Source organism: Ranitomeya imitator, chromosome 1 (assembly GCF_032444005.1).
Source record: "Ranitomeya imitator isolate aRanImi1 chromosome 1, aRanImi1.pri, whole genome shotgun sequence".
In the NCBI taxonomy this organism is placed as follows: Eukaryota; Metazoa; Chordata; class Amphibia; order Anura; family Dendrobatidae; genus Ranitomeya; species Ranitomeya imitator.
This window is the reverse complement of record NC_091282.1, coordinates 583,693,431-583,714,192: the sequence shown is the minus strand read 5'-3', so window position 1 is coordinate 583,714,192 and position 20,762 is coordinate 583,693,431. Positions and strand designations below refer to the sequence as shown.

The window sequence follows — 20,762 nt, the reverse complement described above, 5'->3', positions numbered from 1 at the left end:
CTGACATCCTCCGGACTCCGCTCCGCTCACTGTCCTGGAGCCCTACCCGGACCCACCGTGGCGCTTCCAGGGACCCGCACTGCCCGAGGTAGGAGACCCCCTCGCTACCTGAGTCGGACAGCCGGCCTGGGTATTCCAGATGAAATACGGATATATCTGTAGGGCATCCTGTCCTCCAGGAACAGGAAACCAACTGATGCGTGGGAGAGGTGCCGCCCTTATGTATCTGTAGGTTTCCTGTTCCTGAATGGCAGATCCCCTCTCTCCGTGGTGCTGTCATGGACGACCGATAAATACGTGTTAAAACAAATCTGGCCAATCCACATTTACTGACTCCGAGGCAGCATTTACATTCAGTATCAAGGACAGGATTACTTGCTATACTACCAAAGTGATTTACTTGATTGAGTGTCGTGCAAGAAGTTGTACGTAGGCCGAACCAAGAGGCGACTTATGGTACGCATTAAAGAACAACTTTTAAACATAAAAAAGGGTATGTGGGCCACCCCCTCTCAAGGCACTTTTTGGAGAGACACTAAGTGCACTAAAGGTGTACGTTTTTGGGGGATCCAAAAAGTCCAACAAAATTTCAGAGGAGGCAACCTTATAGAAGGTATGTCCAGAGCTGAATCTAAATGGATATTTTCATTAATCCCTTTCTGCCATTAGACGTACTATTCCATCCATGTGGGGTGGGCCCTACTTCCCAAGGATGGAATAGTACGTCATAGGCGATCGGCCGCGCTCACGGGGGGAGCGCGGCCGATCGCGGCCGGGTGTCAGCTGCTTATCGCAGCTGACATCCGGCACTATGTGCCAGGAGCGGTCACGGACCGCCCCCGGCACACCGCGATCAAACATGATCGCGATGTGCCGGCGGTGCAGGAAAGCATCGCGCAGGGAAGGGGCTCCCTGCGGGCTTCCCTGAGTCCCCCGCAACAACGCGATGTGATCGCTTTGCTCCGGGGGTCTCCTACCTTCCTCCCTGCAGCAAGTCCCAGATCCAAGATGGCCGCGGATCCAGGTCCTGCAGGGAGGGAGGTGGCTTACCAAGTGCCTGCTCAGAGCAGGCACTTGGTAACGCTGCAGCACTCTGAAACAGATCGGTGATCTGTCAGAGTGCTGTGCAAACTGGCAGATCACCAATCTGTATTGCCCCCCCCGGGACAAAGTAATAAAGTTAAAACATTTTTTTACAAGTGTGTAAAAAAAATTAAAAAAAAAATCCTAAATAATGAAAAAATATATATATATATTATTCCCATTTCTTTATCTAAATAAAAAAAAAAACAATAAAAGTACACATATTTAGTATCGCCGCGTCCGTAATGACCCGACCTATAAAACTGTCCCACTAGTTAACCCCTTCAGTAAACACCGTAAGAAAAAAAGAACGAGACAAAAAACAACGCTTTATTATCATACCGCCGAACAAAAACTGGAATAACACGCGATCAAAAAGACGGATATAAATAACCATGGTACCGCTGAAAGCGTCATCTTGTCCCGCAAAAAACGAGCCACGATACAGCAACATCAGCAAAAAAATAAAAAAGTTATAGTCCTCAGAATAAAGCGATGCAAAAATAATTATTTTTTCTATAAAATAGCTTTTATCGTATAAAAGCGCCAAAACAAAAAAAAAAAAAAAAGATATAAATGAGGTGTCGCTGTAATCGTACTGACCCGAAGAATAAAACTGCTTTATCAATTTTACCAAACGCGGAACGGTATAAACGCCTCCCCCAAAAGAAATTCATGAATAGCTGGTTTTTGGTAATTCTGCCTCACAAAAATCGGAATAAAAAGCGATCAAAAAATGTCACATGCCCGAAAATGTTACCAATAAAAACGTCAACTCGTCCCGCAAAAAACAAGACCTCACATGACTCTGTGGACCAAAATATGGAAAAATTATAGCTCTCAAAATGTGGTAACGCAAAAAATATTTTTTGCAATAAAAAGCGTCTTTCAGTGTGAGACGGCTGCCAATCATAAAAATCCGCTAAAAAACCCGCTATAAAAGTAAATCAAACCCCCCTTCATCACCTTAGTTAGGGAAAAATAAATTTTTTTTAAAAAATTTATTTATTTCCATTTTCCCATTAGGGTTAGGGCTAGGGTTATGGTTAGGGTTAAGGCTACAGTTAGGGTTAAGGCTACAGTTAGGGTTGGGGCTAAAGTTAGGGTTAGGATTACATTTGTGGTTGGGAATAGGGTTGGGATTAGGGTTAGGGGTGTGTCTGGGTTAGAGGTGTGGTTAGGGTTACCGTTGGAATTAGGGTTAGGGGTGTGTTTGGATTAGGGTTTCAGTTATAATTGGGGGGTTTCCACTGTTTAGGCACATCAGGGGCTCTCCAAACGCGACATGGCGTCCGATCTCAATTCCAGCCAATTTTGCGTTGAAAAAGTAAAACAGTGCTCCTTCCCTTCCGAGCTCTCCCGTGTGCCCAAACAGGAGTTTACCCCAACATATGGGAAATCAGAGTACTCAGGACAAATTGGACAACAACTTTTGGGGTCCAATTTCTCCTGTTACCCTTGGGAAAATACAAAACTGGGGGCTAAAAAATAACTTTTGTGGGAAAAAAAAAGGATTTTTTATTTTCACGGCTCTGCGTTATAAACTGTAGTGAAACACTTGGGGGCTCAAAGTTCTCACAACACATCTAGATAAGTTCGTAGGGGGGTCTAGTTTCCAATATGGGGTCACTTGTGGGGGGTTTCTACTGTTTAGGTACATTAGGGGCTCTGCAAACGCAATGTGACGCCTGCAGACCATTCCATCTAAGTCTGCATTCCAAATGGCGCTCCTTCCCTTCCGAGCCCTCCCATGCGCCCAAACGGTGGTTCCCCCCCACATATGGGGTATCAGCGCACTCAGGACAAATTGCACAACAACTTTTGGGGTCCAATTTCTCCTGTTACCCTCGGGAAAATACAAAACTGGGGGCTAAAAAATAATTTTTGTGGGAAAAAAATGTTTGTTTTATTTTTACGGCTCTGCATTATAAATTTCTGTGAAGCTCTTGGTGGGTCAAAGTGCTCACCACACATCTAGATAAGTTCCTTAGGGGGTCTACTTTCCAAAATGGTGTCACTTGTGGGGGGGTTTCAATGTTTAGGCACATCAGTGGCTCTCCAAACGCAACATGGCGTCTCATCTTAATTCCTGTGAATTTTGCATTGAAAAGTCAAACGGCGCTCCTTTCCTTCCGAGCTCTCCCATGCGCCCAAACAGTGGTTTACCCCCACATATGGGGTATCAGCGTACTCAGGACAAATTGTACACAACTTTTTGGTTCCAATTTCTTCTCTTACCATTGGGAAAATAAAAAATTGGGGGCGAAAAGATAATTTTTGTGAAAAAAAAATGATTTTTTATTTTTACAGTTCTGCATTATAAACTTCTGTGAAGCACTTGGTGGGTCAAAGTGCTCACCACACCTCTAGATAAGTTCCTTAGGGGGGTCTACTTTCCAAAATGGTGTCACTTGTGGGGGGTTTCAATATTTAGGCAAATCAGAGGCTCTCCAAACGCAACATGGTGTCCCATCTCAATTCCAGTCAATTTTGCATTAAAAAGTCAAATGGCGCTCCTTCGCTTCCAAGCTCTGCCATGCGCCCAAACAGTGGTTTACCTCCACTTATGGGGTATCGGCGTACTCAGGACAAATTGTACAACAAGGTTTGGGGTCCATTTTCTCCTGTAACCCTTGGTAAAATAAAACAAATTGGAGCTGAAGTAAATTTTTTGTGAAAAAAAGTTAAATGTTCATTTTTATTTAAACATTCCAAAAATTCCTGTGAAACACCTGAAGGGTTAATAAACTTCTTGAATGTGGTTTTGAGAACCTTGAGGGGTGCAGTTTTTAGAATGGTGTCACACTTGGGTATTTTCTATCATATAGACCCCTCAAAATGACTTCAAATGAGACGTGGTCCCTAAAATAAAATGGTGTTGTAAAAATGAGAAATTGCTGGTCAACTTTTAACCCTTATAACTCCCTAACAAAAAAAAATTTTGGTTCCAAAATTGTGCTGATGTAAAGTAGACATGTGGGAAATGTTACTTATTAAGTATTTTGTGTGACATATCTCTGTGATTTAATTGCATAAAAATTCAAAGTTGGAAAATTGCGAAATTTTCAAAATTTTCGCCATATTTCCGTTTTTTTCACAAATAAACGCAGGTAATATCAAAGAAATTTTACCACTATCATGAAGTACAATATGTCTCGAGAAAAAAACAATGTCAGAATCACCGGGATCCGTTGAAGCGTTCCAGAGTTATAACCTCATGCAATGCAACCCTGACTAGCCTGATGAGACACATTTACTTGTGGACTAGAAGTTACATTATTCAGATGACAACCGGAGAAAAGCTGGAAACTGTGGAAGACCGTGATCAGTAAGCATTTTAATACAAGTAAATCATCTATATTGTCATGAGTACGATTTAAACCTACCAGATTTCTCTCTCTCTCTCTCTATATATATAAATATACAGTTATGGCCAGAAATATTTGTACAGTGACACAATTTTCGCGAGTTGGGCTCTGCATGCCACCACATTGGATTTGAAATGAAACCTCTACAACAGAATTCAAGTGCAGATTGTAACGTTTAATTTGAAGGGTTGAACAAAAATATCTGATAGAAAATGTAGGAATTGTACACATTTCTTTACAAACACTCCACATTTTAGGAGGTCAAAAGTAATTGGACAAATAAACATAACCCAAACAAAATATTTTTATTTTCAATATTTTGTTGCAAATCCTTTGGAGGCAATCACTGCCTTAAGTCTGGAACCCATGGACATCACCAAACGCTGGGTTTCCTCCTTCTTAATGCTTTGCCAGGCCTTTACAGCCGCAGCCTTCAAGTCTTGCTTGTTTGTGGGTCTTTCCATCTTAAGTCTGGATTTGAGCAAGTGAAATGCATGCTCAATTGGGTTTAGATCTGGAGATTGACTTGGCCATTGCAGAATGTTCCACTTTTTGGCACTCATGAACTCCTGGGTAGCTTTGGCTGTATGCTTGGGGTCATTGTCCATCTGTACTATGAAGCGCTGTCCAATCAACTTTGCAGCATTTGGCTGAATCTGGGCTGAAAGTATATCCCGGTACACTTCAGAATTCATCCGGCTACTCTTGTCTGCTCTTATGTCATCAATAAACACAAGTGACCCAGTGCCATTGAAAGCCATGCATGCCCATGCCATCACGTTGCCTCCACCATGTTTTACAGAGGATGTGGTGTGCCTTGGATCATGTGCCGTTCCCTTTCTTCTCCAAACTTTTTTCTTCCCATCATTCTGGTACAGGTTGATCTTTGTCTCATATGTCCATAGAATACTTTTCCAGAACTGAGCTGGCTTCTTGAGGTGTTTTTCTGCAAATTTAACTCTGGCCTGTCTATTTTTGGTATTGATGAATGGTTTGCATCTAGATGTAAACCCTTTGTATTTACGGTCATGGAGTCTTCTCTTTACTGTTGACTTAGAGACAGATACACCTACTTCACTGAGAGTGTTCTGGACTTCAGTTGATGTTGTGAACGGGTTCTTCTTCACCAAATTAAGTATGCGGCGATCATCCACCACTGTTGTCATCCGTGGACGCCCAGGCCTTTTTGAGTTCCCAAGCTCACCAGTCAATTCCTTTTTTCTCAGAATGTACCCAACTGTTGATTTTGCTACTCCAAGCATGTCTGCTATCTCTCTGATGGATTTTTTCTTTTTTTTCAGCCTCAGGATGTTCTGCTTCACCTCAATTGAGAGTTCCTTTGACCGCATGTTGTCTGCTCACAGCAACAGCTTCCAAATGCAAAACCACACACCTGGAATCCACCCCTGACACCTTTTAACTACTTCATTGATTACAGGTTAACGAGGGAGACGCCTTCAGAGTTAATTGCAGCCCTTAGAGTCCATTGTCCAATTACTTTTGGTCCCTTGAAAAAGAGGACGCTATGCATTACAGAGCTATGATTCCTAAACCCTTTCTCCGATTTGGATGTGGAAACTATCATATTGCAGCTGGGAGTGTGCACTTTCAGCCCATATTATATATATAATTGTATTTCTGAACATGTTTTTGTAAACAGCTAAAATAACAAAACTTGTGTCACTGTCCAAATATTTCTGGCCCTAACTGTATATACACACACACACGCACACACTAGATGGAGGTCCGATGCAATCGCATCAGGAGGGCGGTAATGTCACGATGGGGGCAGGCTTTGCAGAGTTGAGAATCTCTACCCCCATGTGCTCACCCACCTATCCACTCTATCTTTCCCTATGTGCTGACTTCTCCCATCTGTGCTTTCTTCTCTGACCTGTCTACCCTATGTGCTATCCCCTTTGTCTGCTGTCTCTCTCCTTCCTTGCTATGTTCTCGCCTCATGTGCTGTCCCGTTTGAGCTGTCCCCCCCCCTCGTGTGCTTTCTCTCCCCATCTGCATGTCTTCTGCTCATGTCATCTCTTCTTTGATCTGTGTACCCCATGTGCTCTCCTCCCTTGTCTGCTCTCTCTCCACCACTGTGCTGTATCACAGCTCTTGGGCAGGGGAGGAAGCAAAAGGCAATACTGACATTACAGCAGGAGATCACAGAAGATACATTTTGTGAGGTAAAATACTATTTAAAGGGAACCTGTCACCCCGTTTTTTCGATAGGAGATAAAAATATAGCCCAATATGGCCTGAGATCTGTTTTACATTCAGGGTGGATAAAAATCAATGTTTTAAAAAAAAAAAAAAAAAAATCGGATTTTTTTTATTTAAATTGGATTTTTTTCAATAAACTGCTTTTTGAGTTAAATATTTTACCATCCAAAGGTTCTTCCATCATGAGATAAAGCTGAGTTGTTTAACTCAGTAGAATAAAGGCTGTATATGTGTAACATTCACAATGCCATGCTCTTCCAGAGGTTTCTGTAGGATTAGTGGGCAGTTTCTCTCATATATTATCACAGACGCTCGCTTTACTTACGCAGTTCTCAAAACTGAATTTGACTCCGCAGAGGTCCCAGTCTCTTCTTCACGGTAAAAATGTTTCAACATGAACAGAGTTGAGAAAAAGACCTTTATCCTATTGTTCTACAAACCAATGAATACAGAATCAACCCCTTCAGTGCCAAGTCCAAGAAGTTAGACAATATGATTCTAATTGTTTGGAGTGGAATAGATCTGCACAACACAAGAAGAATGTGAATCTAAGTGTGAGGAGGAGAAAGGGCAAGCAGACAAGAAAATGAAAGTGAAACTTTGAGCACAATACTGCAGCATAGCCACAGACAGACAAGTCTGGATCTGTTTGTGTGTACGATCTGAGGTTTATTACATTCTTTCCTTATAATGGCAGCAGGCCGTAAAAGAGACCCAGTTTGGGAATATTTTAATGAAGCTCCTTCGCCTATCGGTAAGGCAGGCATGCGTGCAAAATGCAAACGATGCAACAAAGAGATGCAAGGCCTGGTGGCGCGAATGAGGCAACATCATGAGAAGTGCGGTGATGAAGATGACCAAAGAAACACTTCTGAACAGGCAGGATCTTCAGGTTGCTAAAAATTTAATGAATCCTATTTCTAAAGACTGAACTGTCATGTGTGAAAAAAATTATATTTATTATTGCATGTTACTGTCATTTGGTAGAGTTATGAAGAAAAACAAATATTCCTTTTGGGGCAGGGGCAGTGATGTGTTGTGTACAATAAGCAGAAATTGTATAAACAATAAAATAACAGCATTGACTTTTCGTTTAGGGGAATTCATGGATTCTGGAAACTATCCACCTCCAAGATCACCATCATCCTGTTCTACAGTTTCAGAGTTATCCATCCAAGATAGTGTTTCATTAGCAGCAGCATCATCATCAGACACCCACAGCCACATATCACCATCACCCAAAAGGAAGAAAAAACCTTTACCTCCTGGAACCACCATAGATAGGTTTGTGATAAGAACTAGCAGATTAGAAAAAGAGTTGATTGATGAAAAAATTGCCCAGTTTATTTATGCAATGAACTCTTCTTTCTGTCTGACTGAGAACCCACATTTCATTAATATGGTTCAGTCACTGAGACCAGGATACAGTCCACCCAGCAGAGCTGATGTTGCAGGGAAACTGCTGGATCAAGTGTATGACAGAGAAATGGAGCAATGTGCAACAGCTCTGGAGGGTAAAATTGTTAACCTAAGTATTGATGGGTGGAGTAATGTCCACAATGATCCTATTGTATGTGCTTGTATAACAGAAGAAGTTAAAGTCTTCCTTGCACAAACAACTGATACGTCAGGAAATGCACACACAGCAGAATACTTACAAGAAGTGGCAGTAAAAGCTATAACGACATGTGAACAAAAATTCAAATGTCTAGTACGCAGTTTGGTCACTGACAATGCTGCAAACGTATCCAAGATGAGAAGAGATTTAGAAGAGCAGGGAGGGAATACAAAGCTGCTAATAACATATGGTTGCAGTGCTCATTTGCTGCATCTCTTAGCCAAAGACTTAAGTGTTCCAGAAATAAAGGCTAATGTTGTTGAAATTGCTAAATACTTCCGTAATAATCATTTTGCTGCAGCAGCTCTGAAAAGGATGGGTGGAACAAGCCAACGCTCCCACAAGATGTTAGATGGAACTCTGTGGTGGACCGTTTTGAGCAGTATATCAAAAATTGGCCTATTCTGATGACACTTTGTGAAGAAAATCGAGATAAAATAGATGGCACTGTCACGGCCAAAATCCTCAACATTGGGCTTAAGAGAAATGTTGAACATATGCTGAGCTTCCTGAAACCAATCTCTCAAGCTTTAAACAAAATACAGAAAAATAGCTGTTTTATTGCGGATGCTGTTGAAATTTGGAAGGAACTGAGTGAACACTTAAAAACAGAACTACACATGGACAGAATTAAATTACAAGCAGTAAACAAACGAATGGGACAAGCACTGACTCCAGCTCATTTTTTGGCAAATATTGTCAATATCCAATATCAGGGTCAAAACCTAAGTGCTGAGGAAGAGGAGTTAGCTATGACATGGGTATCCAGCAATCATCCATCTTTAATGCCAACTATAATAAACTTCAGAGCTAAGGGGGAACCATTCAAGAAATATAAGTTTGCTGAAGATATTTTAAGGAAGGTCACACCAGTAAACTGGTGGAAGTCACTTAAGCGCTTGGATTTAGAGACTGTTCAAGTAATGATTTCACTTTTAACAGCAGTAGCTTCTTCTGCAGGCGTTGAAAGAATATTCTCTTCCTTTGGACTCATTCATTCTAAATTGAGAAATCGGTTGGGACCCAATAACGCAGGAAAGCTTGTTTTTCTTTTCCAGATTATGAATAGGAACAAAGAAGATGATGATGAAGATGACGACAAGTGAGCTACAGAGGACAGCAGGGACAGTAGTATTTAAGTTTTTCATGTGTCGGCTGGGCTGACAGTCTAAAGGCCCCTTCACATTAAGCGACGCTGCAGCGATACCGACAACGATCCGGATCGCTGCAGCGTCGCTGTTTGGTTGCTGGAGAGCTGTCACACAGACCGCTCTCCAGTGACCAACGGTGCCGGTAACCAGGGTAAACATCGGGTTACTAAGCGCAGGGCCGCGCTTAGTAACCCGATGTTTACCCTGGTTACCATCCTAAAAGTAAAAAAAAACAAACACTACATACTTACCTACAGCCGTCTGTCCTCCAGCGCTGTGCTCTGCACTCCTCCTGTACTGGCTTTGAGCACAGTGGCCGGAAAGCAGAGCGGTGACGTCACCGCTCTGCTTTCCGGCTGACCGACGCTCACAGCCAGTACAGGAGGAGTGCAGAGCACAGCGCTGGAGGACAGACGGCTGTAGGTAAGTATGTAGTGTTTGTTTTTTTTTACTTTTAGGATGGTAACCAGGGTAAACATCGGGTTACTAAGCGCGGCCCTGCGCTTAGTTACCCGATGTTTACCCTGGTTACCAGTGAAGACATCGCTGGATCGGTGTCACACACGCCGATCCAGCGATGTCAGCATGAGTCCAGCGACGAAATAAAGTTCTGGACTTTATTCAGCGACCAACGATCTCCCAGCAGGGGCCTGATCGTTGGTCGCTGTCACACAACGATTTCATTAACGATATCGTTGCTATGTCACAAAAAGCAACGATATCGTTAACAATATCGTTATGTGTGAAGGTACCTTAAGTTTCTTATAATATATATAGATTTTGTTTAGCCAAATTAGTTAACAAACATGGATGTTTGTTTAAGCAAATAACTTATGCTGTAATGTTGTTATTGTTTCAGTTGAATAAATCTATTTAAATTGTTATTAAGGTCAGGATTATTTTTCTCCTTCCTAAGTACAACAGAACAGTGGTGTCCAAATATGAATGATTAACCCATTAAACTGGGGAGAAAAAAGTAATATAAAAAGTGATTCTAAAAATCTTCATCTACTTGCATGTTAAAGTAGCAAGAACTAGTTTAGGTAGAAACTTTGATTTAAATCACTGATTTAAATCAAGCCTTACTGACTAGTGATTTAAATCATGATCTAAATCGTGATTTAAATCAGTTAGATTTAAATCAAATCCACCCTGTTTACAATAGTACCTTTCACATCCCCCGATTCCCCACCTTTGCCGAGAAAATAACTTCGTAATCTCGCCGTTTTCGGCTGTCAATCACCCCGATCCGGTCCGATGGGCGTGGCCTAATCAGTCTCTCCCCCCACTCATTGGCATCTCAGACGTAACTCGATCTGTGAATAGCACAGATCGCTCTCATTTTTGGCGGTTGTGCATTGCATTAGCCTCTAGCGCATGCGCAGTATGCTTTGACCAACTGTGGGCAAAGCATGAAATCATTACTGCGCATGTGGCGGCCTTTGACCCTATGCTCTGTGCTCCCGAAGTCTTTATATGCAAAGTGTGTTGTCCTGGACGCCGGAAAACTTTTCCCGTCCAGGACATAACGCCGTAACCCACTGACAGCGTAAGTATTTTGTCAATTTCGCTAATCTATCTATCTCTCTATTTCTTTACATCTATCTATCTCACTCTATGTTATTCCTTCTAACTTTCTGATAACCTCTTTCTATCTATTTATCTATCTCATCTATCTAAGGCTAGTTTCACACTACCGTTTTGAGGAGCTGCGGACTTCCTCCGTGAAGCCCCGCCCACGGCCGCACCTCCGCCGCTAGCTCCGCTTACTTCTGCATGCGGCCTGCGTGCCTATCTTTAACATCAGGTACGCAGGTCGTGCGGATGTATGCGGATGCCTCCGCATGCGTCGTTTTGATGATGCGGCGACGAGCGTAGGACGCAGCTGGCTGCAATTTATTTTTTTCTCAGCATCGTCAATACGACGCATGCGGAAGTATCCGCATACATCCACACGACCTGTGTACCTAATGTTAAAGATAGGTACGCAGGCTGAATGCTTAAGTGGGCGGAGCTAGCGGCGGAGGCACAGGCGGGGCTTCACGTAGTAAGTCTGCAGCCCTTCGCAGCTCGTCAAACCGATAGTGTGAAACTAGCCTAAGAGCTGAGTATATACACAACATACACCCTACAATATACACAGTGTGAAACTAGCCTAAGAGCTGAGTATATACAACATACACCCTACAATATACATCCTACGATATACCACGTGTCACATACCACGTGTGGCATACCACATGCGACATACCTAATGCGACATAGTACATGCGACATGCAACATAATACATGTGGCATACCACGTGACATTCAACATACCACATGCGACATAGTACATGTGACATGCAACATACCACATGCGACATACCACATGCATCATGCAAAATACCACATGCAACATACCACATGCAGCATAATACATGCGACATACCACATGCACCATGCCACATACTACATGAGACATACCCCATGCAACATGCTACATACAACATACTGTACATACATACTGAACATATAACGTACATAACATGCATGCAGTACATACATACAGTACATTAAACAGAGTACATACTCACCATCACCTTGTGACCTTGATCCCCAAAGCCAGAGTCACCCGTAACTAATAATAAAATAATAAACAAACAGTATACTCCCTGATCTGCAGAAATCTAATTCAAACGAGTGTCCCTTGACTATCTCCCGTGGAGAGTAGCAGCATCAGCTGATGTGACCGCTCTCCAGGGGCTCCAGGAATACAATGCTGGAAGGTATCCTTCCACAATGTATCCCTACACCCCTGTGAGAAAATAGTCCCTAGTCTCACTTCTGGCACTGCTGTGTAGGAAAAATCCCAGGCAGCTTTGCCAGAAAGTGAGACTCTGAACTAAAGTAAAGTGTCAGTGTGTCACTGGAGGTCTATAGAGCGGTGACATCACCCGATGTCACTGTTCTATGGGGGAGATTGTCGTGGGACACTCGTTATTAATTGGACTACGGCGGAAAGTATACGGTTTATTTATTTTACTTTTTTGCAGGCGCTCGTGTATGGTAAGTATGGTTAAATTAAGAATAATAAAATACTTTTTTCTGGCTGTGTCATTTTTTTTTATTTTTTATTTTTAACTCTTTCACCACTATAGGATTAGTAATGGATAGGTGTCTTATTGACGCCTCTCCATTATTAACCGGGCCTAACGTCACCTTACAATACAAAGGTGGCATTAACCCCTTATTACCCCATATCCCACTGCTACAGGAGAGTGGGAAGATAGGGGCTAAGTGCCGGAATAACACAGATGCGCCATTTCTGGGGCGGCTGGGGGCTGGTATTAGTAGACGGGGGGCGGGGGGGGGACAATATCCATGGCCCCTCTCTAGGCTATGAATATCAGCCCTCAGCTGTCTGCGTAACACGCCTTTCTGGCTATTAAAATATAGGGGGACCCCACGTCATTTTTTTCGGGGGGTACTCCTATTTTACTAGCCAACAAAGGCTATGCAGACAGCTGGGGGCTGATATTCATAGCGTGGGAGGGGCCATGGGTATTAACCCCTTCGCAGGCTACAAAAATTGGCCCCCGGCCGTCGGCTTTCCCCCTCTGGCGCAGAAAATTGCGCGGGAGCCCACGCCATTTTTTTCCCTTTTTTTAATGTTCATTAATCAACACTGGCCTTGCGATTATATATCTATAGATATAACTATGGATATATCTATAGATATAACTATGGCTAGATATATTTAAAGATATATCTATGTATCTATAGATTTATCTATCTATCCATATATCTATATGGCTACTTTCACACATCAGGTTTTTGCCGTCAGGCACAATCCGGTGAGTTTTGAAAAAAACAAATCCTTTTTTTCCGCCGGATCCGTTTTTTCTCAGAGTTGTATTAGCGCCAGATTGCACATGATGGCCACACGTTTCATCAGTTTTTTGCCGGCTCCGTCAGGAAAGCTGTTTCCGGCGGACGGAGAAAATGTACAGAACAACGGTTTTTCTGTCCGGCGAAAAAACGCATAGCTACGGATCCGGCGAAAAACGTACGAAACTATTATGTGAAATGATGAATCCGGCCTACCAATCTGGTTTTTCATGCATTTTTCCGTTCTCTCTCTTTAAAAAAAAAACAAAAAAACAAACATGGATCACTTGCATCAATTATTTACAAATAGTAAATAATTGATGCAAGTGATCCGTGTTTGTTTTTTCAAATCCGTTTTTTCAAAAATTCGCCGGATCCTGCCTGACGGAAAAAAACTGATGTGTGAAAGCAACCTAACTATCCATATATCTATCTACATCTATGCATAGATATATCTATCTCTCATTCATTCTATCTATCTCATTCCTTTTATCTATTATATCTATATATATCCAATTCCTTCTATCTATCCCATTCCTTCCATATATCTATCTAATTCCTATCTATCCATCTATCGATAGAAGGAATGAGATAGATGATAGGTTTAATAGATAGAAGGAATTGGAAAGATAAAATCCATAGAAGGAACGAGACAGATATCTAGATAGATCTAGAACATACAGTCATGGCCAAAAGTATTGACACCCCTGCAATTCTGTCAGATAATACACAGTTTCTTCCTGAAAATGATTGCAAACAAATTCTTTGGTATTATTATCTTCATTTAAATTGGTCTTAAATGAAAAAACACAAAAGAGAATGAAGCAAAAAATTGATCATTTCACACAAAACTCCAAAAATGGGCCAGACAAAAGTATTGGCACCCTCAGCCTAATACTTGGTTGCACAACCTTTAGCCACAATAACTGCGACCAACCTCTTCCGGTAACCATCAATGAGTTTCTTACAATGCTCTGCTGGAATTTTAGACCATTCTTCTTTGGCAAACTGCTCCAGGTCCCTGATATTTGAAGGGTGCCTTCTCCAAACTGCCATTTTTAGATCTCTCCACAGGTGTTCTATGGGATTCAGGTCTGGACTCATTGCTGGCCACCTTAGAAGTCTCCAGTGCTTTCTCTCAAACCATTTTCTAGTGCTTTTTGAAGTGTGTTTTGGGTCATTGTCCTGCTGGAAGACCCATGACCTCTGAGGGAGACTCATCTTTCTCACACTGGGCCCTATAATATGCTGCAAAATTTGTTGGTAGTCTTCAGACTTCATATGCCATGCAGACGGTCAAGCAGTCCAGTGCGAGAGACAGCAAAGCAACCCCAAAACATCAGGGAACCTCCGCCATGTTTGACTGTAGGGACCGTGTTCTTTTCTTTGAATGTTTTTTTCTCCTGTAAACTCTATGTTGATGCCTTTGTCCAAAAAGCTCTACTTTTGTCTCATCTGACCAGAGAACATTCTTCCAAAATGTTTTAGGCTTTTTCAGGTAAGTTTTGGCAAACTGCAGCCAGGCTTTTTTATGTCTCGGGGTAAGAAGTGGGGTCTTCCTGGGTCTCCTACTATACAGTCCCTTTTCATTCAGATGCAGACGGATAGTACGGGTTGACACTGTTGTACCCTCGGACTGCAGGGCAGCTTGAACTTGTTTGGATGTTAGTCGAGGTTCTTTATCCAACATCCGCACAATCTTGCGTTGAAATCTCTTGTCAATTTTTCTTTTCCGTCCACATCTAGGGAGGTTAACCACAGTGCCATGGGCTTTAAACTTCTTGATGACACTGCGCACGGTAGACACAGGAACATTCAGGTCTTTGGAGATGAACTTGTAGCCTTGAGATTGCTCATGCTTCCTCACAATTTGGCTTCTTAAGTCCTCAGACAGTTCTTTGGTCTTCTTTCTTTTCTCCATGCCCAATGTGGTACACACAAGGACACAGGACAGAGGTTAAGTCAACTTTAATCCATGTCAAACCAATACAGAGAATCTAGGAAGCGAATGTCAAAAGTACATAAAACCAAAATTTTATTAAGTAAATACACAAAGGAAAATTACCAAACATAGACATACACTCCCCCGGAAGAAGCAATACGCGAAACGTGCGTTAGGGCTCTCAGGACTGCACATGCAGGTTATCTATTGCATCCATACTCCTTATTGATTCATGTAAACATGTTGTGGATATCCACCCATTTAGCACAGGCTGGTTCTGGCACTGATAAACTGTAATGGCTGCTATGTGTAGTAGTTTACAAAGCACTGCTTGCACTTTTTCTGGTACATCTACCATAGCATCAAATAGGTCTTTATTCAGTATATTTAAGTGATAGTTATCACCACTTATTGTGTCCCTTTTTGGTATGAACTGTTTATGATCCGCTGTCAGTACTGTATCTAGTTAGCCGCCAGTTTTTTACCTTCTTTTGTGCTTTTTACTATATTATTTATGGAGACTTAATTGGGGTGCTGTGCATGGCTCTGTATCTGCAGTCTAATATTGCATGTGTATCTCGTTGAGGACAGTATATATTTATATTTTTTACCCTTTGTATATGTCATGCTTGGTAATTTTCCTTTGTGTATTTACTTAATAAAATTTTGGTTTTATGTACTTTTGACATTCGCTTCCTAGATTCTCTGTATTGGTTTGGTTTATAATTATGGGAAGAGTCAATCTAATAGGCCAGGTCTATTATATATGATTGTTTTAATCCATGTCAACTGGCTGCAAGTGTGATTTACTTATTGCCAGCACCTGTTAGGTGCCACATGTAAGTTACAGGTGCTGTTAATTACACAAATTAGAGAAGCATCACATGATTTTTAGAACAGTGCCAATAGTTTTGTCCACCCCCTTTTTTATGTTTGGTGTGGAATTAAATCCAATTTGGCTTTAGGACAATACTTTTTGTGTTTTTTTCATTTAAGACAAATTAAATGAAGATAATACCAAATAGTAACATAGTAACATAGTTAGTAAGGCCGAAAAAAGACATTTGTCCATCCAGTTCAGCCTATATTCCATCATAATAAATCCCCAGATCTACGTCCTTCTACAGAACCTAATTGTATGATACAATATTGTTCTGCTCCAGGAAGACATCCAGGCCTCTCTTGAACCCCTCGACTGAGTTCGCCATCACCACCTCCTCAGGCAAGCAATTCCAGATTCTCACTGCCCTAACAGTAAAGAATCCTCTTCTATGTTGGTGGAAAAACCTTCTCTCCTCCAGACGCAAAGAATGCCCCCTTGTGCCCGTCACCTTCCTTGGTATAAACAGATCCTCAGCGAGATATTTGTATTGTCCCCTTATATACTTATACATGGTTATTAGATCGCCCCTCACTCGTCTTTTTTCTAGACTAAATAATCCTAATTTCGCTAATCTATCTGGGTATTGTAGTTCTCCCATCCCCTTTATTAATTTTGTTGCCCTCCTTTGTACTCTCTCTAGTTCCATTATATCCTTCCTGAGCACCGGTGCCCAAAACTGGACACAGTACTCCATGTGCGGTCTAACTAGGGATTTGTACAGAGGCAGTATAATGCTCTCATCATGTGTATCCAGACCTCTTTTAATGCACCCCATGATCCTGTTTGCCTTGGCAGCTGCTGCCTGGCACTGGCTGCTCCAGGTAAGTTTATCATTAACTAGGATCCCCAAGTCCTTCTCCCTGTCAGATTTACCCAGTGGTTTCCCATATAATAATAATTTGTGTTTGCACATCATTTTCAGGAAGAAAATGAGTATTATCTGACAGAATTGCAGGGGTGTCAATACTTTTGGTCATGATTGTAGATCTATAGATATCATCTATCTATAGATCTGTCATCTATATCATTCCTTCTATCTATTTTATCTATCCAATTCCTTCTATCTATATATCTATCTAATTCCTTCCATCTATCTAATTCCTTCTATCTATCGATAGAATAGAAGGAATAAGAGATAGGATAGATAGCAGGGATGATATAGATAGAATGAGTGGGATAGATAGAAGGAATTGGATAGAGATAGGATAGATAGAAGGAATGAGAGATAGATAGAAGGAATGAGCTAGATAGATCTATAGATAGAGGAATGAGGTAGATAGAAGGAATGGGATAGATAGAAGGAATTGGATAGATAGAAGGAATGGGATAGATAGAAGGTATTGGATAGATAGGATAGATAGAAGGAATGAGAGATAGATAGAAGGAATGAGCTAGATAGATAGATATATAGATAGCAGGAATGAGCTAGATAGATAGAAGGAATGGGATAGATAGACAGAAGAAACTGGATAGATAGATATAGATAGAAGGAATGCGAGACAGATAAATAGAAGGAATGAGCTAGATAGATAGATCTATAGAGGATAGTTACCGTATATACTCGAGTATAAGCCGACCCGAGTATAAGCTGACCCCCCTAATTTTGCCACAAAAAACTGGGAAAACTTATTGACTCGAGTATAAGCCTAGGGTGGAAAATGCAGCAGCTACCGGTGAATTTCAAAAATAAAAATAGATGCTCCATGTCAATCATTATGGCCCCATAGCTGTGCCATATAGTGCTCTGCACCGTTCATTATTGCCCCATAGATGTACCATAGAAAGGTGTGCCATATAATGCGCTGCACCGTTCATCATTGCCCCATAGCTGTGCCATATAGTGCTCTGCACCGTTCATCATTGCCCCATAGCTGTGCCATATAGTGCTCTGCACCGTTCATTATTGCCCCATAGCTGTGCCATATAGTGCTCTGCACCGTTCATTATTGCCCCATAGCTGTGCCATATAGTGCTCTGCACCGTTCATTATTGCCCCATCGCTGTGCCATATAGTGCTCTGCACAGTTCATTTTTGCCCCATATCTGTGCCATATAGTGCTCTGCACCGTTCATTCTTGCCCCATAGCTGTGCCATATAGTGCTCTGCACCGTTCATTCTTGCCCCATAGCTCTGCCATATAGTGCTCTGCACCGTTCATTCTTGCCCCATAGCTGTGCCATATAGTGCTCTGCACCGTTCATTCTTGCCCCATAGCTGTGCCATATAGTGCTCTGCACCGTTCATTATGGCCCCATAGCTGTGCCATATAGTGCTCTGCACCGTTCATTATTGCCCCATAGATGTACCATAGAAAGGTGTGCCATATAGTGTGCTGCACCGTTCATCATTGCCCCATAGCTGTGCCATATAGTGCTCTGCACCGTTCATTCTTGCCCCATAGCTGTGCCATATAGTGCTCTGCACCGTTCATTCTTGCCCCATAGCTCTGCCATATAGTGCTCTGCACCGTTCATTATTGCCCCATATCTGTGCCATATAGTGCTCTGCACCATTCATTCTTGCCCCATATCTGTGCCATATAGTGCTCTGCACCGTTCATTCTTGCCCCATATATGCTCCTTATAAAGCTGTGCACCGTTCATTCTTGCCCCATATATGCTCCTTATAAAGCTGTGCACCGTTCATTCTTGCCCCATATATGCTCCTTATAAAGCTGTGCACCGTTCATTCTTGCCCCATATATGCTCTTTATAAAGCTCTGCCATTGCTGCTGCAATAATAATAATAATAAAAAAAAAAAAAGCCATACTCACCTCTCTTGATTGCAGCTCCCAGCGTCTCGTTCCGGCGTCTCTCTGCACTGACTGTTCAGGCAGAGGGCGCCGCGCACACTATATGCGTCATCACGCCCTCTGACCTGCACAGTCAGAGCGCAGAGACGCCAGGAAGACAGAGCGGCGCCGGGAAGATGGCACGACGCCCGGCGTGTGGAACGCGGACAGTGAATATAAAATACTCACCTAGTCCTGCCGCTGCCCCTGCCTGTCACACTGTCTCCGGGTGCCACAGCTCTTGCCGTCAGCGGTCACTGGCACCGCTCAGAGGAATGAATATGTGGCTCCACCCCTATGGGAGTGGAGTCCATATTCATTTCTCTAATGAGCGGTCCCACGTGACCGCTGACAGGAAGAGCTGCGGCACCCGGAGACAGTGTGACAGGCAGGGGCAGCGTCAGGACTAGGTGAGTGTTATGAACAGGTGATTCAGAACCACAATGGACCTTGTAGTTCAGAGCACACAAATAATAATCTTTATTTTTATAATAATCTTTATTTTTATATAGCGCTAACATATTCCGCAGCGCTTTACAGTTTTGCACACATTATCATCACTGTCCCCGATGGGGCTCACAATCTAGAATCCCTATCAGTATGTCTTTGGAATGTGGGAGGAAACCGGAGTGCCCGGAGGAAACCCACGCAAACACGGAGAGAACATACAAACTCTTTGCAGATGATGTCCTGGGTGAGATTAGAACCCAGGACCCCAGCGCTGCAAGGCTGCTGTGCTAACCACTGCGCCACCGTGCTGCACCACAAAGTGACCTGACAATTACCAAAAACATAGGACGAGCTCTGAGACGTGGGAACTCTGCTGACCGCAATCCCTAATCCTATCCAACCACACTAAAGGTAGCCGTGGAGCGCTCCTGACCAGACCTATGCGCCTCGAGCACAGCCTGAGAAACTAGTTAGCTCTAAGAAAGAAAAATAAGCCTACCTTGCCTCAGAGAAATACCCCAAAGGAAAAGGCAACCCCCCACATATAATGACTGAGTTGAGATGAAAATACAAACGCAGAGATGAAATAGATTTAGCAAAGTGAGGCCCAACTTACTGAACAGACCGAAGATAGGAAAGATTGCTTTGCGGTCAACACAAAACCCTACAACCACGCAGAGGGGGCAAAAAGACCCTCCGCACCGACTAACGGTACGGAGGTGCTCCCTCTGCGTCCCAGAGCTCCAGCAAGCAAGAAAAACCAATATAGCAAGCTCGACAGAAAAAATAGCAAACAAAAATAACACAAGCAAAACTTAGCTTATGCAGGATAGACAGGCCACAGGAACGATCCAGGAGAAAGCAAGACCAATACTGGAACATTGACTGGAGGCCAGGATCAAAGCACTAGGTGGAGTTAAATAGAGCAGCACCTAACGACTTAACCTCATCACCTGAGGAAGGAAACTCAGAAGCCGCAGTACCACTCTCATCCACCAAAGGAAGCTCATAGACAGAACCAGCCGAAGTACCACTCACGACCACAGGAGGGAGCATGGCCACAGAATTCACAACAGGTGAGTATGCCTCAGCGCCCTCTCCCCCTCACCTGCCAACCCTGCCGCCCACCGTGACTCGAGTATAAGCCGAGAGGAGCACTTTTAGCCCAAAAATTTAGGCTGAAAATCTCGGCTTATACTCGAGTATATACGGTAAAAGGAATGAGACACAGATGACAGACAGATCTATAGATAGATCGATAGATATTATCTATCTAGCACATTCCTTCTATCTATAGATTATCTATCTAGCTCATTCCTTCTATCTATCATCTATCTATTTATCTCATTCCTTCTATCTATCTGTGTGTAATGGAGTGTGG

At 42.6% G+C, this 20,762-nt stretch overlaps 1 protein-coding gene across 8 annotated transcripts in view; it reads right to left on the bottom strand.

The window, feature by feature from the left end:
* Positions 1 to 20,762, bottom strand: part of LOC138680452 (scaffold attachment factor B2-like) — a 702,355-nt gene that overhangs the window by 18,902 nt on the left and 662,691 nt on the right. For 2 of the 8 annotated variants that reach the window (XR_011321619.1, XM_069767879.1), the window contains one exon: positions 12,020 to 12,063. The exons of the other annotated variants lie outside the window; for them this stretch is intronic. Coding sequence is in view for 1 of the 2 variants with exons in the window: in XM_069767879.1 (XP_069623980.1) it covers positions 12,054 to 12,063 (10 nt within the window). In the remaining variant the exon portion in view is untranslated. The remainder of the gene's footprint in view (positions 1 to 12,019; positions 12,064 to 20,762) is intronic. 8 annotated transcript variants of the gene reach the window in all.